At 43.9% G+C, this 17,481-nt stretch overlaps 1 protein-coding gene across 2 annotated transcripts in view; it reads left to right on the top strand.

Moving 5' to 3' along the window:
• The window catches only part of LOC135549830 (collagen alpha-1(IX) chain-like), a 42,779-nt gene that overhangs the window by 10,954 nt on the left and 14,344 nt on the right, over positions 1 to 17,481 (top strand). The window contains exons 4-17 of one of the 2 annotated variants that reach the window (XM_064980159.1): positions 4,911 to 5,040; positions 7,119 to 7,365; positions 7,638 to 7,787; positions 8,020 to 8,100; positions 11,274 to 11,291; positions 11,497 to 11,589; positions 11,784 to 11,819; positions 14,726 to 14,797; positions 15,035 to 15,079; positions 15,187 to 15,222; positions 15,381 to 15,404; positions 15,549 to 15,602; positions 15,992 to 16,063; positions 16,455 to 16,496. In XM_064980159.1, coding sequence (XP_064836231.1) covers positions 4,911 to 5,040; positions 7,119 to 7,365; positions 7,638 to 7,787; positions 8,020 to 8,100; positions 11,274 to 11,291; positions 11,497 to 11,589; positions 11,784 to 11,819; positions 14,726 to 14,797; positions 15,035 to 15,079; positions 15,187 to 15,222; positions 15,381 to 15,404; positions 15,549 to 15,602; positions 15,992 to 16,063; positions 16,455 to 16,496 — 1,100 coding nt within the window. The remainder of the gene's footprint in view (positions 1 to 4,910; positions 5,041 to 7,118; positions 7,366 to 7,637; positions 7,788 to 8,019; positions 8,101 to 11,273; positions 11,292 to 11,496; positions 11,590 to 11,783; positions 11,820 to 14,725; positions 14,798 to 15,034; positions 15,080 to 15,186; positions 15,223 to 15,380; positions 15,405 to 15,548; positions 15,603 to 15,991; positions 16,064 to 16,454; positions 16,497 to 17,481) is intronic. The other variant, XM_064980160.1, reaches the window with a different exon arrangement.

The following is a 17,481-nucleotide window of genomic DNA, read 5'->3' as shown; positions in this document are numbered from 1 at the left end:
GATTACTTGGTTGGTTATTACTGCATTGTCGGAACTAGAAGCACAAGCATTTCGCTACACTCGCATTAACATCTGCTAACCATGTGTATGTGACAAATACAATTTGATTTGATTTGACCTGGCCCGGGTATCCTGGAAGGACATTGACCTCATCCCGTCAGTTGAGGATGCCTGGTCATTCTTTAAGAGTAACTTCCTCACCATTTTAGATAAGCATGCTCCGTTCAAAAAATGCAGAACTAAGAACAGATACAGCCCTTGGTTCACTCCAGACCTGACTGCCCTCGACCAGCACAAAAACATCCTGTGGCGGACTGCAATAGCATCGAACAGTCCCCGCGATATGCAACTGTTCAAGGAAGTCAGGAACCAATACACGCAGTCAGTCAGGAAAGCTAAAGGCCAGCTTCTTCAGGCAGAAGTTTGCATCCTGTAGCTCCAACTCCAAAAAGATAGCAGATGTTCTGAAAGAGCTGCAAAACCTGGACCCATATAAATCAGCTGGGCTTGACAATCTGGACCCTCTATTTCTGAAACTATCCGCCGCCATTGTCGCAACCCCTATTACCAGCCTGTTCAACCTCTCTTTCATATCGTCTGAGATCCCCAGGGATTGGAAAGCTGCCGCAGTCATCCCCCTCTTCAAAGGGGGAGACACCCTGGACCCAAACTGTTACAGACCTATATCCATCCTGCCCTGCCTATCTAAGGTCTTCGAAAGCCAAGTCAACAAACAGGTCACTGACCATCTCGAATCCCACCGTACCTTCTCCGCTGTGCAATCTGGTTTCCGAGCAGGTCACGGGTGCACCTCAGCCACACTCAAGGTACTAAACAATATCATAACCGCCATCGATAAAAGACAGTACTGTGCAGCCGTCTTCATCGACCTTGCAAAGGCTTTCGACTCTGTCAATCACCATATTCTTATCGGCAGACTCAGTAGCCTCGGTTTTTCAGATGACTGCCTTGCCTGGTTCACCAATTACTTTGCAGACAGAGTTCCGTGTGTCAAATCGGAGGGCATGCTGTCCGGTCCTCTGGCAGTCTCTATGGGGGTGCCACAGGGTTCAATTCTCGGGCCGACTCTTTTCTCTGTATATATCAATGATGTTGCTCTTGCTGCGGGCGATTCCCTGATCCACCTCTACGCAGACGACACCATTCTATATACTTTCGGCCCGTCATTGGACACTGTGCTATCTAACCTCCAAACGAGCTTCAATGCCATACAACACTCCTTCCGTGGCCTCCAACTGCTCTTAAACGCTAGTAAAACCAAATGCATGCTTTTCAACCGATCGCTGCCTGCACCCGCATGCCCGACTAGCATCACCACACTGGATGGTTCCGACCTTGAATATGTGGACACCTATAAGTACCTAGGTGTCTGGCTAGACTGCAAACTCTCCTTCCAGACCCATATCAAACATCTCCAATCGAAAATCAAATCAAGAGTCCGCTTTCTATTCCGCAACAAAGCCTCCTTCACTCACGCTGCCAAGCTTACCCTAGTAACACTGACAATCCTACCGATCCTCGACTTCGGCGATGTCATCTACAAAATTGCTTCCAACACTCTACTCAGCAAACTGGATGCAGTTTATCACAGTGCCATCCGTTTTGTCACTAAAGCACCTTATACTACCCACCACTGCGACTTGTATGCTCTAGTCGGCTGGCCCTCGCTACATATTCGTCGCCAGACCCACTGGCTCCAGGTCATCTACAAGGCCATGCTAGGTAAAGCTCCGCCTTATCTCAGTTCACTGGTCACGATGGCAACACCCATCCGTAGCACACGCTCCAGCAGGTGTATCTCACTGATCATCCCTAAAGCCAACACCTCATTCGTCCGCCTTTCGTTCCAGTACTCTGCTGCCTGTGACTGGAACGAATTTCAAAAATCGCTGAAGTTGGAGACTTTTATCTCCCTCACCAACTTCAAACATCAGCTATCTGAGCAGCTAACCGATCGCTGCAGCTGTACATAATCTATTAGTAAATAGCCCACCCATTTTCACCTACCTCATCCCCACAGTTTTTATTTATTTACTTTTCTGCTCTTTTGCACACCAATATCTCTACCTGTACATGATCATCTGATCATTTATCACTCCAGTGTTAATCTGCAATATTGTAATTATTCGCCTACCTCCTCATGCCTTTTGCACACATTGTATATAGACTCCCCTTTTTTTATTCTGTGTTATTGACTTGTTAATTGTTTACTCCATGTGTAACTCTGTGTTGTCTGTTCACACTGCTATGTTTTATCTTGGCCAGGTCGCAGTTGCAAATGAGAACTTGTTCTCAACTAGCCTACCTGGTTAAATAAAGGTGAAATAAAAAAAAAAATTAAAAAAATTCCAGACGAGCTGAATAACTCCTATGCTCGCTTCGAGGCAAGTAACACTGAAACATGCATGAGACATCAGCTGTTCTGGACGACGGTGTGATCACGCACTCTGCAGCCGATGTGAGTAAGACCTTTAAACAGGTCAACATTCACAAGGCCTCAGGGCCAGGACGTGTACTCTGAGCATGCGCTGACCAACTGGCAAGTGTCTTCACTGACATTTTCAACCTCTCCCTGTCTGAGTCTGTAGTACCAACATGTTTCAAGCAGACCACCATAGTCCCTGTGCCCAAGCACACTAAGGTAACCTGCCTAAATGACTACAGAACCGTAGCACTCATATATGTAGCCATGAAGTGCTTTGAAAAGCTGGTCATGGCTCACATCAACATCATTATCCCAGAAACCCTAGACCCACTCCAATTTGCATACCACACCAACAGATCCACAGATGATGCAATCTCTATTGCACTCCACACTGCCCTTTCACACCTGAGCAAAAGGAACACCTATGTGAGAATGCTATTCAATGACTACAGCTCAGCGTTCAACACCATAGTGCCCTCAAAGCTCATCACTAAGCTAAGGACTCTGGGACTAAACACATCCCTCTGCAACTGGATCCTTGAATTCCTGATGGTCTGCGCCCAGGTGGTAAGGGTAGGAAACAACACATCTGCCACGCTGATCCTCAACACGGGGATCCCTCAGTGGTGCCTGCTCAGTCCCCTCCTGTACTCCCTGTTCACTCATGACTGCAGAGCCAGGCACAACTCCAACACCATCATTACATTTGCCGATGACACAACGGTGTTAGGCCTGATCACCGACAACGATGAGACAGCCTGTAGGGAGGAGGTCAGAGACCTGACTGTGTGGTGCCAGGACCACAACCTCTCCCTCAACGGGATCAAGACAAAGGAGATGATTGTGGACTCCAGGAAAAGGAGGACCGAGCACACCCCCATTCTCATGGATGGGGCTGTTATGGAGCAGTTTGAGAGCTTCAAGTTCCTTGGCGTCCACATCACCAACAAACTATCATGGTCCAACCACACCAAGACAGTCATGAAGAGGACACAAAAAAAACTATTCCCCCTCAGGAGACTGAAAAGATTTGGCATGGGTCCCCAGATCCTCAAAAGATTTTACAGCTGCACCATCGAGAGCATCCTGACAGGTTGCATCACTGCCTGGTATGGCAACTGCTCGGCCTCCAACCGCAAGACACTACCCCCCAGGTCTACACCTGTTGTATTCGGTTCATGTGACAAATACGATTTGATTTGACTTTACAAAACTGATCCAGAAATATGTCCTTACACTTTTATAACACTGTGTGTCAAATACAAAAAAGACCAGTACCTGTCAATCAGATGTGCATAGTTTTTATTTTCCTACTGCTGGAATACAGTATATAACATACATTATAATTCACGAGAACGATTCAAGGGATACGTACAATTAAGTGATAATGCCCGAGAAGCCGGTGTTTGGAGGATATATTGGCATGCCCTAGACGAAGTCGTGCCAATATATCCTCCAAACACCTGCTTCGAGGGTATTATCACGTTTTTACAACGGGTTACCAACATATTCAAATAATGATTTCCATCTTTTAATAAAAAAAAATATTTTTTATTAATTTATTCATACTATTTCATCCTTCCACTAGATATAGTCCCGACACAAATTCAGCTGGTTGTTCGTTCTATTGATTCGGTTGCCAGAAACACAACCCAGTCGTTCAGTTTTTTTGTTCTGTATTTATGGGCGTGACCCAGTCGTTCGTTCTAAATATTCCATTGCCATACTGGCTGGCAACGTTCTTATCCCTTGCTTGCTAGCTAGCAAAGTAGCTGCATTTGCGTTTGTTTAAGCTATTTTTCTAGTGACGTTTATTTTGGATACATGCATAACAATGAGCTAATGAGGCATGATTTCACCTGGCATAGAAAATGTACTTTCTCGTCAGGACACTGTTGTTCAGAGGAGACAGCCAACAACACAATTTACACAATCACTTCATACTGAAGCTGGAAAGACAGCAAACTACCTGCACTTCGTTTCGCTTGACCTTTTTTCTATTGACAGTTCTTTGTATATGATTCATGATTTCGACTGGCTAAGAAATGATGCCTGCATGTCTCGTCCCGACTCCCAACACGTTCATTACTATAGGACAGCTGTTCAAATTTGAATATTGGAACAATGTTGCAAATGTCAGAGAGACAGATAGCAATGTTTATACAAATATCCACTGTTGAAAACTAAATATTAGTCTAAAAGAAATGCGAGATAATGTCTAGATGTTTTTTTATAGTTTATAAATTGAATGGCTGGGCTAATGAGACAGTGGATTGCACAGTCAGATGGAACAGAGTAAATAGGCATTTTAACATCATACATTGTAACTTGTGGAATAGACATTGGCTGGAATGCGCTTTTAATCAATCAGCATTCAGAGTTAGACCCACCAGTTGAATAATACTGTAACATGTCATTCAGAACGAACAGGAGATATCTGAAAATCCGTTTCCCTCTCTTTTAGGGTTTGATCTGATCACCCAGTTCCAGCTGGATGTTATTCCTCTGAAGGGGGTGAGGAAGGTGGAGGGCTCCACTCCTCTCCAGGTGGCATATCGCCTTGATAGGGAGGCTAACTTCCAGATCCCTACCAGGTAAGGAAAGATAGAAAAAGAAACATGATATTGCAGCTTGTCCAGGCTTGCTGCAAGTGTTGTATTATTATGGCTCAATACGGAGGCCAGCTTTCAAATACCTACCAGGTGAAGAAAGAATGAAGAAACCAGAAACAGAAACACACACATAATCGCTACACTCACACACACACGCACACATAATAAATACTTTCCCCTGGGTCGATGCAGGTGTTGTATTATTGCAGGTCTCAGACAGGTGTTATCACTCTGTGAAATGGAGAACAGCATGTCTGAACTGATTTGGCATCTCTTAGCAACGAGGGGGGAAAGCAGTGGACCCCACCCGCCCAAACCTCGTGTAACCATTAAATATACCGTACCAGAAACATAGAGACATATTTCATCATGCAGCATTATAAGTTGTAGTTGTATTCACTTGTTTCTGTCTGTGCTCATGAAGGATTCTGGAAATCAAAAGAGACAGGTGGTGACAGCCCGTGTGTGTGTGTGTGTGTGTGTGTGTGTGTGTGTGTGTGTGTGTGTGTGTGTGTGTGTGTGTGTGTGTGTCTTGCCTAGATCAGCTAGATCGTTTACGTGTGGGGATCCTCTAGCCTGGTATTCTACCCTGTAAAAAATAAATAATTGAAAACCAGTGCACAATCTTCCATTTTCAACTTAGACTGTTTTCATATTGCTTAGTAGGCTAGAGGTTGTTGTTACGTGGTTACCTTCTTACATAACTAAAGCTGTCTTCTGGTGTTTCACTGCTGGTCTGGCCAGTGACCTGTATTGGTCCTGTTTTCACATAAGCTGTTATGTAACATACTGACATCTTCCAGTCTGCCTCATGCCACTCAGGACACTAATCACAAAAACATTTATCTCTCGGAGTCCAGTGGCCAGTCTGTCTGGGCTTTGAAGTCTGTCGTCAGAAAGGTTCATTTCCGATACCTGTGTCCTTATCACTGCAGGGGATAGAAGCCTGCAACAAAACACGCATCAAACTCTGGCCTAGGCTGTGAGATACTTTCTCCCAATGTGCATTCAGCACACACAAACACACACACACACATAGGCACACTGCAGGAACGTTAGAGAGAGTGGTCTTCATTTGTTTTATTGGGTTACAGGAAACTCCTTTTTTATTGCCTTGATCCATTTACAAGCCCGGCTGCAGCTCTGCAGCTCCCGTCCATAAAGGCACCACCTATGGAGCCCTTGGCCTGGCTAGTTAAAACCCCAGGGCTCGTATTCATGAAGCGACAAGTAGGAGTGCTGCTCTAGGATCAGTTTAACCTTTTAGATGATAACGAATGGACTGAAGGGGCCTTAATCTGAGATCAGCACCTGAGACTTTTTATGAATACCAGCCTAGAGGTTTAGGACAGGGGAGACTGGAGAGCAGTTTACGCGTTAGAGACGGAGACGGGACCACTGTTTAATTGGTTTGTTGATCAGAGCCACCGGGGCGCCGCTTCTGTTTATAACAAAAGGGTTTGATGGAAAAAATAAAGGGCCTCGTTGTTCCTTTGGAGTATCTGTAACTGTTGCGTTATGCATGCATCATGCATTAGAGACAGGGAGAGATGGAGGGATAGAGAGAGAAAGAGAATGGAAGTGCTTTGAACATAAAAGTGTTAGGGTTTGATTGATGTCTCCATTCATGATGTTATCGTGGGCGTGAGGAGCGGGAAGGGAACTGAGCCGCTGTGTGTGATGCTTTTTAAACGTGGCCTGCAGCAGCTCTACCTCTGCTTTGTGATCATGGAGTGTCTTTGACATTAGCCGCCATCAGAGATCTGAAATCCTCGAACCACCCAATGTGTGCTGTGTGTATGTGGTGGAAAGCTGCTTTTTTACCCACTGTCGAAGTGTCGCCCCCAGTGCCCTTTTCTCTGTGACTCTAACTGAACTACATTCTTTATGATTTTGTAAAGAGAAGTTTGAACCATTTCTTCTGTCCATCCATCCCACTCCCACGGAGGATGACCTTCCACAGGGGCTTCACTGGACTCATGCATGTATGAACCCTTTTCTCTCCTCCCTCTCCCACCCATCTGTATCTTCATCTTCATCTTCTGTTCTTCTTCACCCAGGCTCAATTTCCCCCGGGGTTTCCCTGACGAGTACTCCGTCATGGTCACGTTCCGTATGATCAAGAACACGGTGAACAAGGTGTGGAACGTGTGGCAGGTGGTGGATGAAGACGGCCGAAAGCAGGCAGGGCTCAGGCTGAATGGAGACCAGCAGGCCTTGGAGTACTTCCTGATGGGCCAGGATGGCAACCTGCAGACCGTCACCTTCCCAGGGCTCTCTGTGTTGTTCAACACCAAGTGGCACAAGGTGATGGAATGACTGATGGCACTCCTGGTTAGCGTTGCAAAATACAGTAACTATCCCAAAACACCCCGGCTTTCCAGAAATCTCAGATGGAAGATCCTGGAATCAAGAGGGAATAAGATGGAAATCCTGGAAAACCTAGGAAATTTGATAAAGTTACTGGAAATGTGCAACTCTACTCCTGGTACAATGTAATTAGTGATAACTGATCACTCATTAACATTACGGTGGCCCCTGAGGATCAACAACAGTAACCCTATAGCATATCCTTACAGGTGATGATTGGGGTGGAGAGAGACCAGGTCACCCTGTATGTGGACTGTCAGGCCGTGGACAAGAAGCCCATCAAGGGGAAAGGCCCCGTCAACACAGAGGGAGATACGCTTATTGGGAGGCTGGATACTGACGCTGATGCTTCTGTTGTGGTGAGCGGGGCAAGGATAGCCTGGCCCCAGATCTGGTTGTGCTGTATTGCCAACTCTTATGGTCGTTGTTTGGCATGACAATAAGAGTTGGAGTTGGTAAGACAGCACATACGATCTGCGATCAGGCTAAGGTTGAGAAGGTGTTGGTTCCCCAGTGGTGTGTTTTTATACAGTAAGCGTTATCATATGAGTCATGTTATATGATCAATATCATGCCATTGTCTCTTTCTAGTTTGAACTTCAGTGGATGTTGATCCATTGCGACCCGAAGAGAGCCAATAGAGAGAATTGCCAGGAGTTGCCTATCACAGAGGTAACATCAACAAACTTGTCTCCACCTGGTCTTTACTTGCTTTGGGTTTGGATTCATATCGACCGGTAACATAGGTTTCACTAACTGGCTTCTGTGAATCTGCACTTGCTAAAATGTGAGGGGATAGGACGGCCTGTTATACTACTGTAGGAGTGCCATGATTACAATACATACAGTACAAGTCAAAGTTTGGACACACCTACTCATTCCAGGGTTTTTCTCTTTTTTTTTACTATTTTCTACATTGTAGAATAATAGAGAAGACATAGAACATAGTAAAAACATCAAAACTATGAAATAACATATATGGAATCATGTAGTAACCAAAAAAATGAGATTCTTCAAAATAGCCACCCATTGCCTTGATGACAGCTTTGCACACTCTTGGCATTCTCTCAACCAGCTTCATGAGGTAGTCACCTAGAATGCATTTCAATTAACAGGTGTGCCTTGTTAAAAGTTCATTTGTGGAATTGTTTTCCTTCTGAGTGCGTTTGAGCCAATCAAATCAAATCAAATTGTATCGTCACATGCGCCGAATACAACAGGTGTAGACCTTACAGTGAAATGCTTACTTACGAGCCCATAACCAACAATGTAGTTGTTGTCAAAAAATACAAATAAGAATAAGAGATAAAAGTAACAAGTAATTAAAGAGCAGCAGTAAAATAGCAATAGCGAGACTATATACAGGGGGGTAACGATGCAGAGTCAATTTGTGGGGGCACCGGTTGAGGTAATAGTACATGTAGGTAGAGTTACTAAAAGTGACTATGCATAGATGACAACAGAGAGTAGCAATGGTGTAAAGAGGGGGTGGGGGGGCACTACAAATAGTCTGGGTAGCCATTTGACTAGATGTTCAGGAGTCTTATAGCTTGGGGGTAGAAGCTGCCACCGCTTGCCGTGCGGTCACTGTGGGGACGACGTCGTCGATGCACTTAGTGATGAAGCCAATGACCGATGTGGTGTACTCCTCAATACCATCGGAGGAATCCCGGAACATATTCCAGTCTGTGCTAGCAAAACAGTCCTGTAGCTTAGCATCTGCTTCATTTGACCATTTTTTGTTGACCGAGTCACTGGTGCTTCCTGCTTTAATTTTTGCTTGTAAGCAGGAATCATGAGGTTAGAATTATGGTCAGATTTGCCAAATGGAGGGCGAGGGAGAGCTTTGTTTGCATCGCTGTGTGTGAAGTATAGGTGGTTCAGAGTTATTTTTCCTATGGTTGCACATTTAACATGCTGATATAAAATTGGTTAAACGGATTTAAGATTTCCTGCATTAAAGTACCTGGGCTACTAGGAGTGCAGCCTCTAGGTGAGCGTTTTCTTGATGGCTCATGGCGGAATGCAGCTCATTCAATGCTGTCTTAGTGCCAGACTCTGACTGTGGTGGTATGTAAGCAGCTACAAAGAATACAGATGAAAACTCTCTCGGTAGGTAGTGTGGTCTACAGCTTGTCATGAGGTACTCTACTTCAGTCGAGCAATATCTCTAGACTTCCTTAGATATTGTGCACCGGCTGTTGTTTACAAAAATGCATGTACCGCTACCACTTGTCTTACCAGACGCCGCTGTTCTATCCTGCCCGTACATCGTATTTTCGGTCATAAAATAATAATAATAATAATAATTTTAAAAAATAAGTTACAATCGCTGGGGGCACATAAAATGTCTTCCTTATTCTCCGGCGGCATCTTGTGACAAGGTAGGGTTGGTTTACAGAAAATAGCCCTATTTTGTAAAAGACCAAGTCCATATTATGGCAAGAAAGCTCAAATAAGCAAATAGAAATGGCAGTCCATCATTACTTTAAGACAGGAAGGTCAGTCAATCCAGAAAATGTCTAGAATTTTGTACGTTTCTTCAAGTGCAGTCACAAATACCATCAAGGGCTATGACGAAACTGGCTGTCTTCAGACCACCACAGGAAAGGAAGACTCAGAGTTACCTCGGAAGCAGAAGACAAGTTCATTAGAGTCACTAGCCTCAGAGTTCAAGTAACATACACATCTCAACATCAACTGCGTCAATCAGGTCTTCATGGTCTAATTGCTGCAAAGAAACCACTACTAAAGGACACCAATAAGAAGAAGAGACTTGCTTGGGCCAGGAAACATGAGCAATGGACATTAGACCGGTGGAAATCTGTCCAAATTTCAGATTTATGGTTCCAACCGCCATGTCTTTGTGAGACGCAGAGTAGGTGAACGGAGGATCTCCGTATGAGTGGTTCCCACCGTGAAGCATGGAGGAGGAGGTGTGATGGTGTGGAGGGCTTTGCTGGTGACACTGTCTGTGATTTCTTTAGTGATACACCATCCCATCTGGTTTGCACTTTGTGGGACTATAATTTGTTTTTTTAACAGGACAATGACACAAAATACACATCCAGGCTGTGTAAGGGCTATTTGACTAAGAAGGAGAGTGATGTTGTTGCATCAGATGACCTGGCCTCCACAAACAGCCGACCTCAACCCAATTAAGATGGTTTGTGATGAGTTGGACCGCATAGTGAAGGAAAAGCAGCCAACAAGTGATCAACATGTGCTGGAACTCCTTCAAGACTGTTGTAAAAGTATTCCAGGTAAAGCTGGTTGAGAGAATGCCAAGAGTGTGCAAAGCTGTCATCAAGGCAATGGGTGGCTACTTTGAAGAATCTAAAATATATTTTCATATGTTTAACACTTTTCTGGTTACTACATGATTCCAAATGTTTTATTTCATTGTTTTTTATTTCTTTACAATTCTTCTACAATGTAGAAAATAGTAAAAATGAAGAAAAACTCTTGAATGAGTAGGTGTTTCCAAACTTTTGACTGGTACTGTATGTCAAATAAGCACTTACCTCCATACAGAGAGAATACTGCTGGCTCTCACTCTCAATTTAGCCCCATTTTGTCAGCATATTAAAGTCTGACTCCTCAGGTCAGAATTGTATATTAGAATACATGCTGTTATGAGTGGGCAGAGTCCTATTGTCCCTTAGACTGCAGAAAAAAGTCCTGTCTTTCTTTATGATTCAAATATCAATTTGGCAATGGTCTATTCCCTCTAGCTTTGAAGGTTTCTTTTGGACAGGTGCTTTAGCTCCTTCTGACACTCTGGGTGAAGGTGGTGTGACTACTTCACTAACTCTACATGTTTCTTATTTCTCTTGCTTCTTCAGATGTATGCCAATGCTGAGGTATTTATCTTTCTTCCTTTTTTTCTTGGTGTTTTTTGGGGCAAATAATCTACTTCAATGCTCTGTTGCCTGATAGCCTTGATGCTTTGTTACTTTAGTGGCACAATCAAACTCTGGCTGGAGTAAGAAGCTTCTCCACTCCCCTCAGAGTGGCCTTCGCTCCTTCTCATGTACTCATCGACTGTGATGTCTCTTCTCCCTCCAGCCTGACCCCAAGCCTGTCCCTGGCCCTCCCGGTCCCACCGGCCCTGAGGGGCCCCGGGGGCCACATGGAGAGGACGGCAGGGACGGTAGAGATGTAAGTCTATCCACCCCATCCAAACTACATGTAGAAGGAAGAATTAACCATAGCGTTATGTAATTAACCATGCTGGATATTGCCTCAAACTGCGTGAATTGGTAAGATATCTTAGACAGACATTACGCACTTTTCTTATTTCTCTATTCTCAATGGCTAGAATGGATAACAACTGTCTTCCTTTTTTCTTGCAGGGCCTTCCAGGTTCACCTGGCAGTGCTGGCACTTCTGTAAGTACGAGATGTCATATTATTAAATGTGTTTCATTCTCTAAGTATTTATTTGACTCTTTGTTGCCATCCTGTAGCTCAACCTTATTACTTACAATCAATTTAGCTGCAAAAATAGATCAGCGTTCTCTCCTCCACCTTGCCTGCCTCTTATCTCTCTCTCTCTCTCTGTCCTGATGAGAATTGCACATCTTTCATTGATTAAACACTGACTGGCACTGCCACAGTGTATCTTAGCAACAGTGGTGAGCGATGCAGACAGATGATAAAGCTGTTTGTCCGATTTTTTTGTGTACAGAGCCATACCTAGCTGTGGTTTTGTCTGCTATATATGGCTGTGGTTATGTCTGTAACTAGGCTGTCTGTTGTACCTGTAACTCAGCTGTCTATTGTGTCTGTTACTAGGCTGTCAGTTAAATCTGTTACTCAACTGTCTGTTGTGTCTGTTACTAGGCCGTGTGCTGTATCTGTTACTAAGCTGTCTGTTGTGTATGTTACTAGGTTGTCAAATCAAATTTATTTATATAGCCCTTCGTACGTCAGCTGATATCTCAAAGTGCTGTACAGAAACCCAGCCTAAAACCCCAAACAGCAAGCAATGCAGGTGTAGAAGCACGGTGGCTGGGAAAAACTCTCTAGAAAGGCCAAAACCTAGGAAGAAACCAAGAGAGGAACCAGGCTATGTGGGGTGGCCAGTCCTCTTCTGGCTGTGCCGGGTGGAGATTATAACAGAACATGGACAAGATGTTCAAATGTTCATAATAAATAAATGACCAGCATGGTCCAATAATAATAAGGCAGAACAGTTGAAACTGGAGCAGCAGCACGGCCAGGTGGACTGGGGACAGCAAGGAGTCATCATGTCAGGTAGTCCTGAGGCATGGTCCTAGGGCTCAGGTTCTCCGAGAGAGAGAAAGAAAGAGAGAAAGAGAGAATTAGAGAGAGCACACTTAAATTCACACAGGACAACGAATAGGACAGGAGACGTACTCCAGATATAAAAAACTGACCCTAGCCCCCCGACACATAAACTACTGCTGCATAAATACTGGAGGCTGAGACAGGAGGGGTCAGGAGACACTGTGGCCCCGTCCGAGGATGGGTGTGTGTTGTATCTGTTACTAGGCTGTGTGTTGTATCTGTTACTAGGCTGTGTGTTGTATCTGTTACTAGGCTGTGTGCTGTATCTGTTACTAAGCTGCCTGTCGTGTCTGTAACTCAGTTGGCTGTTGTGTCTGTTACTAGGCTGTGTGTTGTATCTGTTACTAGGCTGTGTGTTGTATCTGTTACTAGGCTGTGTGTTGTATCTGTTACTAGGCTGTGTGTTCTATCTGTTACTAGGCTGTGTGTTGTATCTGTTACTAGGCTGTCTGTTGTGTCTGTTACTAGGCCGTGTGTTGTATCTGTTACTAGGCTGTGTGTTGTATCTGTTACTAGGCTGTGTGTTCTATCTGTTACTAGGCTGTGTGTTGTATCTGTTACTAGGCTGTCTGTTGTGTCTGTTACTAGGCTGTGTGTTGTATCTGTTACTAGGCTGTGTGTTGTATCTGTTACTAGGCTGTTTGTTGTATCTGTTACTAGGCTGTTTGTTGTATCTGTTACTAGGCTGTGTGTTGTATCTGTTACTAGGCTGTCTGTTGTGTCTGTTACTAGGCCGTGTGTTGTATCTGTTACTAGGCTGTGTGTTGTATCTGTTACTAGGCTGTGTGTTCTATCTGTTACTAGGCTGTGTGTTGTATCTGTTACTAGGCTGTCTGTTGTGTCTGTTACTAGGCTGTGTGTTGTATCTGTTACTAGGCTGTGTGTTGTATCTGTTACTAGGCTGTTTGTTGTATCTGTTACTAGGCTGTGTGTTCTATCTGTTACTAGGCTGTGTGTTGTATCTGTTACTAGGCTGTGTGTTGTATCTGTTACTAGGCTGTGTGTTGTATCTGTTACTAGGCTGTCTGTTGTGTCTGTTACTAGGCTGTGTGTTGTATCTGTTACTAGGCTGTGTGTTGTATCTGTTACTAGGCTGTTTGTTGTATCTGTTACTAGGCTGTGTGTTCTATCTGTTACTAGGCTGTGTGTTGTATATGTTACTAGGCTGTGTGTTGTATCTGTTACTAGGCTGTCTGTTGTGTCTGTTACTAGGCTGTGTGTTGTTTCTGTTACTAGGCTGTGTGTTGTATCTGTTACTAGGCCGTGTGTTGTATCTGTTACTAAGCTGTCTGTTGTGTCTGTTACTAGGCTGTGTGTTGTATCTGTTACTAAGCTGTCTGTTGTGTCTGTTACTAGGCTGTGTGTTGTATCTGTTACTAAGCTGTCTGTTGTGTCTGTTAGTAGGCTGTGTGTTGTATCTGTTACTAGGCTGTCTGTTGTGTCTGTTACTAGGCTGTGTGTTGTATCTGTTACAAGGCTGTCAGTTGTATCTGTAACTCATCTGTCTGTTGTGTCTGTTACTAGGCTGTGTGTTGTATCTGTTACTAGGCTGTGTGTTGTATCTGTTACTAGGCTGTCTGTTGTATCTGTTACTAGGCCGTGTGTTGTATCTGTTACTAAGCTGTCTGTTGTGTCTGTTACTAGGCTGTGTGTTGTATCTGTTACTAAGCTGTCTGTTGTGTCTGTTACTAGGCTGTGTGTTGTATCTGTTACTAAGCTGTCTGTTGTGTCTGTTACTAGGCTGTGTGTTGTATCTGTTACTAAGCTGTCTGTTGTGTCTGTTACTAGGCTGTGTGTTGTATCTGTAACTCAAATGTCTGTTGTGTCTGTTACTAGGCTGTTTGTTGTATCTGTTACCAGGCTGTTTGTTTGTTGTATCTGTTCCTAGGCTGTTTGTTGTATCTGTTACTAGGCTGTCGGTTGTGTCTGTAACTCATATGCCGGTTGTGTCTGTAACTCAGCTGCCGGTTCTGTCTGTTTCTCAGGGGGCCAAAGGGGAACAGGGGGAGATCGGTCTTCCTGGACACAGAGGCATGCCTGGCCTACCAGGAGCTGATGTAAGCATCACTACCTCCAACTGTACCACACCCAACACACACCTCTTGTTACACACTCAACCTCTATTTTGCCTTGTTGAACAAGACAGGGTTGTTCTCTATCATCTTATTCATTGAACCGTTAACAGCAGCTATCCACCACTCAACTGATATTATTAGAATTCAAGCTGGTGGCGAGAGAATGTTTTAGTTTGTAGATTGTGTGTGAATCAAGGATTTCTTCTCTTTTTAATGAAGGGAATACCTGGATCAATGGGCCCAAGAGGACCTGTGGGTGAGAGAGTGAGTTGTTTTTCTTACCAGAACCTACTAAAGAAACTGTCTTCCTAATAACTGTAACAGCAGGGACAATGTTAACTAATATCTGACTACTCTGTGTCTAATAACAGGGACTTCAAGGTTTTCCTGGGCCAGCAGGCTCTCCCGTAAGTATCCACTATCTTTGTCATCTTTAGATCGTCAGATATTAATGGAAACATTTTGCAGACATGTATAGCCATGAAGCCATGGAACATGTCAGACCACTTCATTTCTATAGCTAAATAATATGATTTGTCTGATAGTGTTTTCTCTCATTTCCCAGGGACCTAAGACAGCTGGACCTCCCGTATGTACTACAAACTCTTCAACATCTTTAGAGAAACTTCACCCCATGTTCTAAATGGCATTAAGACAGCATACAGTAGATTAATCGAGCCCTACGTAGGGGCTATAGAATAATTGTATAACTTGTGTATGTCGCTCCCTACAGGGCCCACCTGGGAAAGCAGGAACTCCAGGAGACGAGGGGAACATTGGGCCTGAGGTCAGTGTTCAAATAAGGATCACATCCTACATAACTACAGTATATGACTGGTTAACAAGAACACATCCAGCAATAAAAACATACAGGATATGTTTCAAGTTTTCTTAGTCATATATACAGGATTTGACAATACAACAATACAATATGTACAGGATTTTTGACAATAAGAAATAATACAATATAAGAATATGAACATAAAGTAAATGGCTCAGTAGAATAGAATAAACATTTTAGCATAATGTGCTGCCTTCTGTACTGTTTCATTGGTCCTTTATATATCCTGTGGACAATTTTGTTACTAATATATATGAGACTTTTCAGAAGTCTGAAATGTCTAGAAGGACATTTCAGGTGTTTGAGCTCTAAATGCAATGATCTATTGTTATCAGGGTGCCCCTGGGCCTAGAGGGGGTCTGGGTCTTCCTGGTCCCGCTGGTCTACCAGGACCACCTGGGCCTGTGGTACGTACTGATGCTAACCTCTTACTTATGGATCTAATCTGAAATAAGTGAATTCAACATCTGTATCATCATGTGAATTGAGTCTGACCTATGTTTCAATCTGTTGAGGTTTCAGATGTAGCTTTGTCTCTTTGGTCTTTCCCATTAACCTTTAAGTCTTTTTATTAATCCAAATTGTCATAAGAGATCTCTCCAAATATTATACTGACGTCTTAACCCTGATGTAGAGTGATAATCAGTATCACTCCTGCATTACTTGACACCGGTTGCACAGCCTCGAACACTGGAGATCTTTGCTGTACTGTCTGTGGACATCTACACTCTGTTTGAGACGTCACACCATAGAGATATGTGCTGTTTTACCTCTGTCACTCACTCTGCTGTGTTTTAGGGACCACCTGGGGCTGGCAAAGCTGAGGGGAGTGGGGAAGATGTGAGTCTCTTTTTACCATCTTTCACATGGTTAAAACATCTTGCACAGGGTTACTGTAAATCATCTTTCACATGGTTAAAACATCTTGCACAGGGTTACTGTAAATCATCTTCCACATGGTTAAACCAACTTGCACAGGGTTACTGTAAATCATCTTTCACATGGTTAAACCAACTTGCACAGGGTTACTGTAAATCTTCTTTCACATGGTTAAACCATCTTTCACAGGGTTACTGTAAATCATCTTTCAGAGGGTTAAACTATCTTTAACTGAGATTCCTAAAGATTGGAAAGCGGCCCTCTTCAAAGGGGGAGACACTCTAGACCCAAACTGTTATAGACCTATATCCATCCTGCCCTGCCTTTCTAAAGTCTTTGAAAGCCAAGTGAACAAACAGATCACCGACCATTTTGGATCCCACCGTACCTTATCCACGATGCAGTCCGGTTTCCGAGCTGGTCATGGGTGCACCTCAGCCATGCTCAAGGTCCTAAACAATATCATAACCGCCATTGATAAAAAACAGTACTGTTCAGCCGTCTTCATCGACCTGGCCAAGGCTTTCGACAATCACTGTATTCTTATCGGCAGACTCAACAGCCTTGGTTTCTCTAATGACTGCCTCAGCCTGGTTCACCAACTACTTCGCAGATAGAATTCAGTGTGTCAAATCAGAGGGCCTGTTGTCCAGACCTCTGACTGTCTCTATGGGAGTGCAAATGCATGCACTTCAACCGATCTCTGCCCGCACTTGCCCGCCTGACTAGCATCACTACTCTGGACAGTTCTGACTTAGAATATGTGGACAACTACAAATACCTAGGTGTCTGGCTAGACTGTAAACTCTCCTTCCAGACTCATATTAAGCAACTCCAATCCAAAATTAAATCTAGAATCAGCTTCCTATTTTGCAAAACAAAGCCTCCTTCACTCATGCTGCCAAACATACCCTCGTAAAACTGACTATCCTACCGATCCTTGACT

This window comes from Oncorhynchus masou, chromosome 12, assembly GCF_036934945.1.
Source record: "Oncorhynchus masou masou isolate Uvic2021 chromosome 12, UVic_Omas_1.1, whole genome shotgun sequence".
Taxonomy (NCBI): Eukaryota; Metazoa; Chordata; class Actinopteri; order Salmoniformes; family Salmonidae; genus Oncorhynchus; species Oncorhynchus masou.
The sequence above is the reverse complement of the archived record's forward strand: the minus strand, read 5'-3'. Positions and strand labels throughout refer to the sequence as shown.